This window comes from Anabrus simplex, chromosome 8 (assembly GCF_040414725.1).
Source record: "Anabrus simplex isolate iqAnaSimp1 chromosome 8, ASM4041472v1, whole genome shotgun sequence".
NCBI lineage: Eukaryota > Metazoa > Arthropoda > Insecta > Orthoptera > Tettigoniidae > Anabrus > Anabrus simplex.
Window position 1 is genome coordinate 199,305,724 of NC_090272.1, and position 12,290 is coordinate 199,318,013.

The 12,290-nt window shown below is 41.3% G+C and overlaps 1 protein-coding gene across 1 annotated transcript in view; it reads right to left on the reverse strand.

The window, feature by feature from the left end:
* Nucleotides 1–12,290, reverse strand: part of LOC136879363 (putative fatty acyl-CoA reductase CG5065) — a 99,410-nt gene that overhangs the window by 37,194 nt on the left and 49,926 nt on the right. The window contains exon 5 of the mRNA XM_068229093.1: nucleotides 12,085–12,277. Coding sequence (XP_068085194.1) covers nucleotides 12,085–12,277 — 193 coding nt within the window. The remainder of the gene's footprint in view (nucleotides 1–12,084; nucleotides 12,278–12,290) is intronic.

Genomic DNA, 12,290 nt, shown 5'->3' on the forward strand with positions numbered 1-12,290 from the left:
GATGGCAAGCATAATTGGTGGTCATACATTTTTTGGTGAAAAGTGGAAGCGTATGTATAGTAGTGTCGTGCAAAACACGCTCAATGCTCGGTTCATATTTGGCGAGTATGGCTATGACCGAGCCTCGCTTCTCACAGGCGAGGCGAGCTATGTTCGTTCGAACTTGCCCCTTCATACTCGCTCCTTCACGCGCTGTCTGAGGCACAGGTGGACGTGCTCGCTTCCCCTCGTTCTCGTTTAGCCGTACTCTGTTGTTTGTCTCGCGCACCTGTATCTATGGAAACATTCGCTTTTGCCTCAATGGTGGACTTATGACTGAGCATGTAACTGTCAATAATTAAACTCGTATTTTTAGACTGTGATTCTACAATATACTGAACTCAGGCGGCCTCGTGTATATATATAGGTAAGCAATAGGCCTACTGGAAAATAATGTAGTAATTATCGCTCCTGTCGGAGAAATGGTTAACATGCAGCAAGACCCCTTTTTTCAGGGACCTTTGTGGCGTTTATTGTGTTAGCAGATACTGGAGCATCTTTCATAAGAAATCTCGTGTCATCAAATACGTGCGCAAGTGCTGTATTTATACAGTGAGCATCACAAGGCACACGTCTATGTTATTCGAAAGCTGTCTTTATGTTTGAACCCTGATCTGTTACAAAAAAAAATCATGTCTTCATAACCACACTGAGGAATGTTTAACTCGGACATTCTTTCTTGAACTTCCTCAATTATACTTGCACTTGTTTTCTTTGTACTTGGAAATTTTGTAGTAAAAACCACATTACTGATCAGCTTATACTCCCTGTCCATATATTGCGTGGTCAGCGTCAGATAATGGGTTTGGTTGTATTGGTCAGTCCACATATCAACAGTAGCCGAGCAACATTTGTCGTGTATAGCAGAATTAATCAGCGGCATTATTTCGCTTCGTATTTTATCTGCCTTTGCTTGGACGTATCTACTGATGGTGGAAGGATGCGGTAACACATCAACAATATCTACTTTTCCAAAATTAGCACCCATATTAATCAGTTCTTGCCTTAATTCTTTAATGCAATCTCCGGCAACAGTGTTAAACGGTCGGAAATCTTTGGCACACATGAAATCACACCCGCTAGTTAAGGTTTGCATTGTAATGCCGGGCAATACTTGGAGAGAAAAGCCAGCATTAAATTTGCAAACGTGTTTCTTTTTAAATGAGCTGTACCGGGTTTATATGTTAACAGTGCATTGCACATTTCACGGGAAACATACCATGTCTGCTGACTATCTGTAGTGACCACAAGCAGGAACTTCTTCCAAACATCAGAACTGGGCCCATCTCTCTTGATTAGTTTATATTCACTGCTTTGAATTTTAGTCATAACGCAGTCCGTCGATTCACGTGCCATAGTGAACTTCAGCTCAAAACAAAATGGTAAGTCAACCATTCCTTCGCCCTTTCATAGCTCCGAATTCCCGGGCTTTGCTGTATGTAAACAAGGGATTCCCCATATCTGGAGAAAACTACATTGCTTGCAACGTCAGTAAGGCAAGCAAGGCCATCCTTCCTAGTCAGCAAGCTTCGCTCCGAACATGACCTGTCGAACGAATTGGAGCAAACTCGGTCATTTTAGCTTACACGCTCCACTCATGCGTGATACTGGTTGCATATGCAGCTAGGCACAAGATGTTCTGTCTTGGTTACCCGTCTCAAGTTCGAACAATGCACGACACTAATGTATAGGTAAGGCAGAAACAGGTTCAAAGAAGGACATTCGAGGAACCATTAATGAACAAGGGGAGTCTGTATGCGAGGATCTTCAAAACGCAGAAGTATTCAGTCAGCAGATTCTTGGTTACAAGGATAATGTCCGGATAGGGGATGTGAGTAATACTAAAGAAGTATTAACATTTACCTATGATAACAATGACATTTACAGAAAGATACAAAAGTTGAAAACTAGAAAAGCAGCTGGAATTGATACGATTTCTGGGGATATACTAAAGGCAATGGGTTGGGATATAGTACCATATCTGAAATACGAAGATGAGAGCTGTCACAAATTGCCTGCTAGCACATTTCAAAGGTAGTAGCTAAAGATAGCAGCATGATGCTGTATTGATTAAAGATGGCCGCTGTCAAAAAAGCACGTAGAATTTTTCAAATTACCCGCTACCACGTACCTAAGGTAGTAGCTAAAGATGGCAGCATGGTGCTCTGTTAATTCAAAATAGCAGCTGTTACGTAGCAATTGCCGCCACCACATTTCAAAGGTAGTAGCTAAAGATAGCAGCACGGTGCTATGTTGATTAAAGATGGCCGCAAACACATGGAATTTCAAATTGCCCTCCACCGCATGCATAACAGCAGCCGCCATCTTGCGCAGTAGCCTCCAAGCTAGCTTTCTTCATAAGAGTAGCCACCATCTTGTGCGAGCACCCCTAGGCTGTCTCATAAGGAGCTATGTATAGTCACCATCTTGTCGCTGCTATCTTGCGCAAGCACCCCTAGGGCGTCTCATAAGAGCAGCAGCCATCTTGTACAAGCGCTCTTAAGCCGTCTCCTAAGGAGCTATGTATAGCCACCATCTTGTGTCCGTCACCTTGCGCAAGCATCCCTAGGGAGTCTCAAGACATCTTGTGCGAGCACCCTTAAGCTGTCTCATAAGAGCAGCCGCCATCTTGTAGAATTAGATAGCCGTTAATGCCAAAGGGCCTAAGTAGGAACCGAACCGTTGATCTCATCATTAAACTATGTTTTTCTAATGCTATCATATTCCTGATACTGCGAACCTGGGTATTTGGCAGAAAAATTTTGTCCGTTTTGCTCTACGACGTACCGTTTTCAAGATATTTAACATTTTGCATTTAAGCCCCAAATTTAATGAATCAAACCAGAACAGCACGTTATACTCTCTACCATAGCTAGACCTGATCATGTTACAAAAACTTGCTTCAATACAAGCTAAAACAGAGCAAATGCCAAAGGGCCTAAGTAGGAACCGAACCGTTGATCTCATCATTAGACTGTGTTTTTCTTATGTTATCATGTTCCTCATACTGCGAACCCCGGTAGAAGGCGGGAAAATTTTGTCCGTTTTGCTCTACGATGCACCGTTTTCGAGATATTTAACATTTTGCATTTAAGCCCCAAATTGAATGAATCGAACTAGCACGGCACGTTAGCCTCTAAGCTAGCTTTCTTGATAAGAGCAGCAGCCATCTTGCGCAAGCACCCTTAAGGCGTCTCATAAGGAGTCGTGTATAGCCGCCATCTTGTGTCCGCTATCTTGCGCAAGCATCCTTAAGGAGTCTCAAACCATCTTGTGCAAGGACCCTTAAGCAGTCTCATAAGAGCAGCTGCCATCTTGCGCAAGCATCCCTAGGGCGTCTCATAAGGAGCCATGTATAACCGCCATCTTGCGCAAACATCCCAAGGGAGTCTCATAAGAACCTATGTATAGCAGCCATCTTGCGTAAGCACCCTTAAGGAGTCATGTATAGCCGCCATCTTGTGCAATTAGCGTTGAGGGATAGCTGCTGTAGAATTTTTTAAATTATCTGCCACCATATTTCAAAAGTAAGCAGCTAAAGAGTGTAGCACTGAGGTTTGCGATGCAAGATGGCGGACGACAGCTGTGACGTAGAAATTACCCCTACTTCAATAAAGATAGCAGCACGATGCTCTGTTGATTAAAGATGGCTGCTTTTCAAATTATCCGCCACCACATTTCAACTAAAGAGGGCAGCACGGTGCTCTCTTGATTAAAGATGGTGGATGGTAGCTGTCAAAAAAGCACGTGGTTTGTTTCCAAACAAGAGCACTTAGAAGTTTTCAAATTGCCGCCACCACATTTCAACTAAAGAGTGCAGCACGGTGCTCTCTTGATTAAAGATGCCTGCTGTCACGTGGAATTGCCTGCCACCACATTTCAACTAAAGAGTGCAGCACGGTGCTCTGTCGATTAAAGACGGCTGTTGTCAAAAAGCATTTTTCAAATTATCCGCCACCACATTTCAAAGGTATGTAGCCAAAGAGTGCAGTACTGTGCTCTCTTGATTAAAGATGGCGGATGACAGCTGTCAAAAAAGCACGTGGATTTGTTTACCGATTCAAATCTCGCGCTAGTAAGGTTAAGTTGGTAGCACTGAGGTTTAGGCCCGTCAAGATAGCAGCACTGAGGTTAGCGATACGTGGTAGTCTGTCAAAAAGCACGTGGATATGTTTACCGATTCAAATCTCGCGCTAGTGAGGTTAAGTTGGCAGCATTGAGGTTTAGGCCCGTCAAGATATCAGCAGTGAGGTTAGCGATGCGTTGTTGTCTATGACAGCTGTCAAAAAGCACGTGGCTTTGTTTACCAATTCAAATTTCCCGCGGGAGGAGGAGCGGGCACCTGGGAAGGCCTCCCGCGAGGAGGAGGTGGTGCGGGCCCCTGGGAAGGCCCCTCGGGAGGAGGAGGTGGAGCGGGCCCCTGGGAAGGCCGCTCGGGAGGAGGAGGTGGAGCGGGCCCCTGGGAGCCGGAGGTGGAAGTGGCGGCCGAACTCTCCAATAAAAGCGAATACTCATATTTGACCTATTCTATGTGCGTTTTGTTGATGACAATTTCTTCAGATATCTACCGCCGTTTATATCAGGATCAATGTTGTAAATTACATCTTTAAATAAGTGATTATCCAGACTTAATCACGCATCTGAGGGACGTAAATTATTTTTCTTTGCCCGATACCGTCATCGAGAAATTTCCAATATTTAGGATTAAAGATAAAATTTAATAGTCAAAGGCTGGAATTCGTTGTAAATATTGTAAATAATTCTCATGTGCCTTACTGTGAATGCTGTGTGTGTGACTGATAATTATTTCATTGAATTGTGATATTTCCTTTGACTATGGTTTTGACCCGGCCACGTGTTCCTTACGTGAGTCCTGGCTATCAGCACCGTTGTTTGTGTTGCTATAACTTTTGAAGTCTTAAATCTTTAGTGAATTTTATTTTGAATTTAAGTAAAGAAAGGTCCAGAGTACCCTATAATAATTAATAAGAAATAATTATTTCAGTGGACAAGCTTCACAATTTATTTTTGTAAAGCCTACGACCTTAGAATTTCCTTAAAGTTGTCAGATTCTAAAGACTGACATTACGTTTGTCTGATGAAATATTAGTGAACGTTTTGGAGTTACAATTACTGTATAAACACAATTGTGTAATATTAAGTACAATGGAGACATCTCTGAGTGATATTGCGATAAAAATTTGGTTTCACTATTTTTCTTAACTAATTGAGGTAACGTCCAATTCAGAGTGTTAAAGAAGGAAAGTTTATTTTGAGATAGCAGATTCAAAGCTAAATGATTCTCTTCTTTAACGTCCAGGATAAATTTGAATCAGATAATTTCACTTTTTTTAAAACTTGTAAATAGTATGATATTATGAAAAACATAATTTTTATTTTTGTTGTTGTTTCGTTAAGCCAGGGGTAAGGCTAATGCTAGTCTGTATATTTACAGAGATAATGTCGTCCAGTATACTGGAGAAGTTGATCACCGTATTAAAAAAACTGGCAGAGAAGATAATATAATTTACTTACCAAGATTTGTTAATTTAAATTTGTTACTGCTGAGTGTGCTAGTTTGCAATAAATGTCAAGAACCTGTTGTTTTATATTTTGTGTCATTGTCGCTAGTCCTGTTCTCTTTTCCTGCTTTCAAAATAATAAGCAAAGCCAGACAACGAAAGGTCCACCTTTGGGACTCTCGTTCTCCGGCTGAGTCTAGCCCGGTAAGAAGGGGACAATATCCATGCTCTGTTATCGAAAATTTCCCTAGACCTGGTATCCAGATTGTAGATGTTCAAAAATTATCCACAATACACCCTAGATGATCTCAATCAATCAATCAATCAATCAATCAATAAATAAATCAATCAATCAATCAATCAATCAATCACTGCTGATCTGCATTTAGGGTAGTCGCCCAGGTGGCAGATTCCCTATCTGTTGTTAGCCTAACCTTTTCTTAAATGATCGCAAAGAAATTGGAAAATTATTAAACATTTCCCTTGGTAAGTTATCAAATCCCTAACTCCCCCTCCTGTAAACGAATATTTGCACCAATTTGTCATCTTGAATTCCAACTATATCTTCATGTCGTGATCTTTCCTACTTTTAAAGACACCACTCAAACTTATTCGTCTACTGATGTCCTCCCACGCCACCTCGCCACTGACAACTCGGAACATACCACTTAATCGAGCAGCTCGTCTCCTTTCTCCCAAATCTTCCCAGCCCAAACTTCGCAACATTTTTGTAACGCTACTCTTTTGTCGGAAATCACCCAGAACAAATCGAGCTGCTTTTATTTGGATTATTCCAGTTCTTGAATCAAGTAATCCTGGTGAGGTTCCCATACACTGGAACCATACTCTAGTTGGGGTCTTACCAGAGAGTTATATGCCCCCTCCTTTACATCCTTACTAAACCCCTAAATTACCTCATAACCATGTGCAGAGATCTGTACCCTTTAGTAACAATCATATTTATGTGATTACCCCAATGAAGCTCTTTTCTTATATTAACACCTAGGTACTTACAATGATCCCCAAAAGGAACTTTCACCCCATCAACGCAGTAATTAAAACGCAGAGGACTTTTCCTATTTGTGAAACTCACAACCTGACTTTTAACCCCGTTTATCATCATACCATTGCCCACCGTCCATCTCACAACACTATCGAGGTCACCCTGCAGCCACTCACAATCTTGTAACTTATTTATTACTCTGTACAGAATAACATAATCTGCAAACAGCCTTATCTCTGATTCCACTTCTTTACACATATCATTGATATAGATATATTAGAAAACATAAAGGTCCAAAAATACTGCCTTGAGGAATTCCCCTCTTAATTATTACAGGGTCAGATAAAGCTTCGCCTACCCTAATTCTCTGAGTTCTATTTTCTAGAATTATAGCCACCCATTCAGTCACACTTTTTTCTAGTCCAATTGCACTCATTTTTGCCAGTAGTCTTCCATGATCTACCCTATCAAATGCCTTAGATAGGTCAATCGCAATACAGTCCATTTGGCCTTCTGAATCCAGGATATCTGCTATATCTTGCTGAAATCCTACAAGCTGACCTTCAGTCGAATAACCTTTCCTAAATCCAAACTGCCTTTTGTCAAACCAGTTATTCATTTCGCAAACATGTTTAATATAATCAGAAAGAAGGCTTTCCCAAAGCTTACACACAATGCATGTCAAACTGACTGGCCTGTAATTTTCAGCTTTATGTTTATCACCTTTTCCTTTATATACAGGGGCTACTATAGCAACTCTCCCTTCATTTGGCATAGCTCCTTCAACCAAACAATAATCGAATACGAGCATCGTGCTGCTATCTTTTTAGCACTAAATATCATACTTCTGAAATGTGGTGGCGGGTAATTAAAAAATTCTTCGTGCTTTTTTGACAGCTATCAGCGGTCATCTTTAACAATAGCGGTTATACATAAGCTGTTATGGCCTTTTCCTATGTCAAAGCATTGCTCTATCGAACAAGTTTAAACCTGCATCGCGAAGGCAAGAGTGTGCAGCGATAACATTGTTGTGCATGTTTAGACTTGCGAAGCATAACAAGACTAGAATCAAACGCTGTACTCGATACAACATGTGTTTAGAACATTGCTTGATGTGTTCAGAACACTAAATAATTTTTTTTGCTAGTTGCTTTACGTCGCACCGACACAGATAGGTCTTGTGGCGACGATGGGACAGGAAAAGCCTAGGAGTGGGAAGGAAGCGGCCGTGGCCTTAATTAAGGAACAGCCTCAGCATTTGCCTGGCGTGAAAATGGGAAAGCACGGAAAACCATTTTCAGGGCTGTCGACAGTGGGGTTCGAACCTACTATCTCCCGAATACTGGATACTGGCCGCACTTAAGCGACTGCAGCTATCGAGCTTGGTACTAAATAAGTGATCAAGACTGGAATAGAACACTGTACTCGATACAACATGTGTTTAGAACATGCCAGGGGATACCTGAAGATCAGATTACAAAAGAAGTGATTGAAATATAACAAGACTAGAATCGAACACTGTACTCGATGTCGTTTACTTCAACATGTGATCAGAACATTGATTGATGTGTTCAGAACACAAAATAAGTGATCAAGACTAGAATTGAACACTGTACTTGATACAAGTGTTTAGAACATGTTAAGGGTACCTTTGTTCTAAGAAGATCAGATTGAAACATAACAAGACTAGAATCGAACACTGTAATCGATGTTGTTAACTTCAACATATGATCAGAACACTGTTTGATGTGTTCAGAGCAAAAGTACAATTTCAATGATTTGCTTAGTGTAAAATCAAAAACTATGGAAACACACTGTGCATATATCGCGTAGCTAACTCGCTCAGTAAACGACATTGCAAAACTACAACTTCAATGATTTGCCTGGTGTAAAAATTAAAAAAGACTGTGCACGTACTGCGTAGCCAACTCGCTCGGTAAACGATAGAGCAAAAGTACAACTTCAAATGATTTAACTTCCATCATTCGTCTTGTGCGAAAATCAGTCGAACAAGTTATCGCATAAACATAAAATATCAGTCAATCTGTTAGCATGGGTTACAAGCATGTAGCTCATGCGGAAAGTAACATTAAACAGAACGCTTAGTGCTATAAGAAATACACCGCTTACATTTAAGTCCCTAGCAGTTGAACAAGTTATCGCATAAACATGTAACATAAAATATCGGTTCGGAAACATATTATTGTTTCAATCTGTTGGCATGGGTTACAAGCATGTAGCTTGTGTAGGAGAGGACTACTATGCAAAATGCTGAACCGAAAAAATATTCGTGATAGGGAATGGAACCCAGGGGTTACGTCTTATCATAAGAGCAAAAGGACTCTTTCTCTACCTCATCCTCCTCCTCCTGGGGCTAATGGGCTAAAGGGCTAATGTGCTTAAGGGCTGAAGGGCTAATGGACTAAAGGGCTAACGGGCTAAAGGGCAAAAGGGCTCCTCTACTAACTTACCACGCCCTCCTCTTAGAAGGAGCTATCTGAAGTAGGTACACTTTTAACAGCAGCAATACCCTCATCGATCGCTATCAGCAAGAACGGTTCTACTTAGTTAAGTGTAGAAAATTAATCTTTATTGGTAAATGGTTATATGTTCAGAACAAGGAATGGAACTTAGGGGTCACGTCTTATCAGAATTACCTAATAAAATCCCCGAGGTGCAATTAGTTGCGTTTTTCTAACAGAAATCAGTATCTGCTCGATAGCTTTTAGTGTTTGGAATACTGAACTTTTCAAGAAGGCAGCAGTGAGGTTAGCGATCTCCTGTTGTTGGATTTTAAATTCTACGCTACGACATGCATAAGGTGGCAGCCTTGAGGTTTAGCGCTGTAGAGATGACAACAGTGAGGTTAGCGATGTTTTGTTGTTGGATTTTAAAATCCGCGCTACAACATGCATACGGTGGCAGCCTTGAGGTTTAGCGCCGTAAAGATGGCAACACTGAGGTTAGCGGTGAATGCTCACTGGGCCAGCGGTTTTTCAGTTTTTGGTGGACCAGTGCAGCGTCACTGGGCCACAAGGAGAGGTTAGCCTGGCTCACCCCTAAAACCTGTCACTAACATGACCGATGGCTCCTCCATGTGGCCTATGAGATTAGGCTATGGTAGGGTATTTATGTTAGGATACGTTCGGTTATCACATAATGATATCAGAGGTCATTGACCCCACAGAAACAAATGCTGATTCATCAAAATTCTAATCACTTCTGCTGTGTATGTATCGCCTTTGCCTATACTGATTTAGATAGTAAAGTATTACAACCAAATTTTGTAATATGAAAGTTAACAAAACAAAAACCAAGATAATGAAATGTACTCCGGGTGGTAAACAAGATGTTAATGTTTGGTTGGAAGGAGAAAAATTGACTCAAGTAAATCAGTTCAGTTATTTGGGAAGCATCATTACATCTGATGGGAGGTGTGAAAAGGACGTCCGTTCTCGAATAGCCCAGGCTAAAGAAGCTTTCAATAAAAAAAGAAGCCTATTGACCTCCAAGGCAATATCACTACCAGTAAGAAAGCATTTCATTAAGAGCTTCATTTGGAGCATTGCGACCTATGGCTCTGAAACCTGGACTCTATTACAGGCTGATAAGAAAAGAATAAATGCATTTGAAATGTGGTGCTGGCGTCGAATGTTACAAATTCCCTGGACTCACAGGCTAACAAATGAAGAAGTTCTCAAGAGAGCTGAAGAAACCATCAGTCTAGAGAAAATGATCGCGAAAAGAAGATGTAGTTGGACAGGTCATTTACTCCGGCATTCATCATGGTGCACCACACTGCTTGAAGGGAAACTAGAAGGAAAGACTAGAAGAGGACGACCTAGAGCAGGGTTCCTCGATGGTATTAAAGGGCGACGTCCATATCAACTAATCAAGCAGCTGGCTCAGGATAGAAGGTCGTTGGACGAGGATAGTCATGCTACCCACCAACCATCAGGTTGAGGCGAATGAGAGAGAGCATGTTTCTGTCATTTCATTATTAATAAATGATATATTCCAATCATGATGTTTCCGTAAAAACTGTGACAATAATATTTTGACCAATTTATTTACGATTACGTCCAACACTACAATTCTGTATTCTAGTCCCCATATATCTGCTCTTTAGAATAAGGATTGTCAGGGTTGAAAAGGAGGATGGCAAAGGATAGTGAACGCTATTCATATCTGTTATAGCTCAAATTACTTGTTCTCATCGGGCTTGGTATCTCAGAGCCATCTTTATTTGACTCTAGTACGGCCAATACTGATACACGGGCAACTTTAAAAGTGTTTGAAGAGCAAATTGATTCATTGGAGAGGAAAGTACTGAGGAAGATTTATGGTTTGACATACAACAAAGAGGCTGGAAGATGGGAAAGAAGACGGACATTAAAGCTTTACCAATGCTTCAAAAATTCAACATCAGCAAGATGAGAGGAAGCGAGGAAATATAGTAATTAAGGGATATCTGGAGGGCAGAGAGAATTCTCCCAAACCAATTTCTCAATTGCCAATCTTCTGAGACCAAGAGGACATCCAAGTACCAGGTAAAGGAAATGAGTTACTGCGATGTTGAAATGGGTGAAGCCCTCAGCTGCAGTGAAGGATGGTCTAAAATCTGTGAACAATACATGCGATTGTGTCTGTTTTGCTTTCCGACTTGTGACTATAATTAACTCTAATTTCTTTCTTCTGCCATGGGTGGTAATGTCCTGCACAGAGTAACAAAGTAAACTCGTGTCCTCATCCCGAGGTGATGCAGCTCTTTTCAGGCACACCCCCATTGGAGGTGAGCTGCATGTACCATTTCAACCACATACCAGCCCTCCTGCCATTCTTAAATTTCTGGCAGTACTGGAATCGAACCCGGGCCCCCGAGGACGTGGGATAATGACACTAATCGTTGCGCTACAGAGGCGGGCGCACAGAGTAATAAATAATAATGACGATAACGATGAGGATTGATGCTTTCAAACTGTCAGCATATCGAAGAATGTTACACATCTCTTGGACGAAAAAATGGACAAATACATCAGTTTTCCATGAAATAAAGGTGAGAATCTGCTATTTTAAGGTTCTACAGTTCTACTGTTCTTTGGACACATAATGAAAAGATCAGGTGACAACCCTGAAAAGATTATTCTTTTGGGGAAGCTCGAAGGGAAGATACCCTAAACACTTAATTGACCAAGGCAAAGAAACAACACACTTGACGTTCGAGCAGTTATTGAAAATAAAGATCAGGTGACAACCTTGAAAAGATTATTCTTTTGGGGAAGCTCGAAGGGAAGATACCCTAAATACTTGATTGACGAAGGCAGAACAACACACTTCACGTTAGAGCAGTTACTGAAAATAGTACAGAACTGTCGAAAAACAGCGGCGGGCCACAGAGGAGTCAACTTGCAGTAGTGAAGGAAGGAAGGAGATGATGATGATGATGATGATGATGATGATGATATAAAGGTTACTTTGTTTGAAATACTGAACAGAAAAGGGAAGAAGTTTCATACTTACGGCATCTGAGTTCGTTTCCAGGCAGCGATAATGATTCCTTTTGTAGTGACATCAGCTGGGATCACGTCTTCGGCCACTTCAGGATCCACCAAGCCTACCAAGGCTATACCTGTTAAATATGCCGTCATTAGACCTACAGGCCCATTGAAGTTGTCATTGTAGCCGGGAATGGGTTCTTCATGTGCGGCCACCACTGGAAAGCAAAC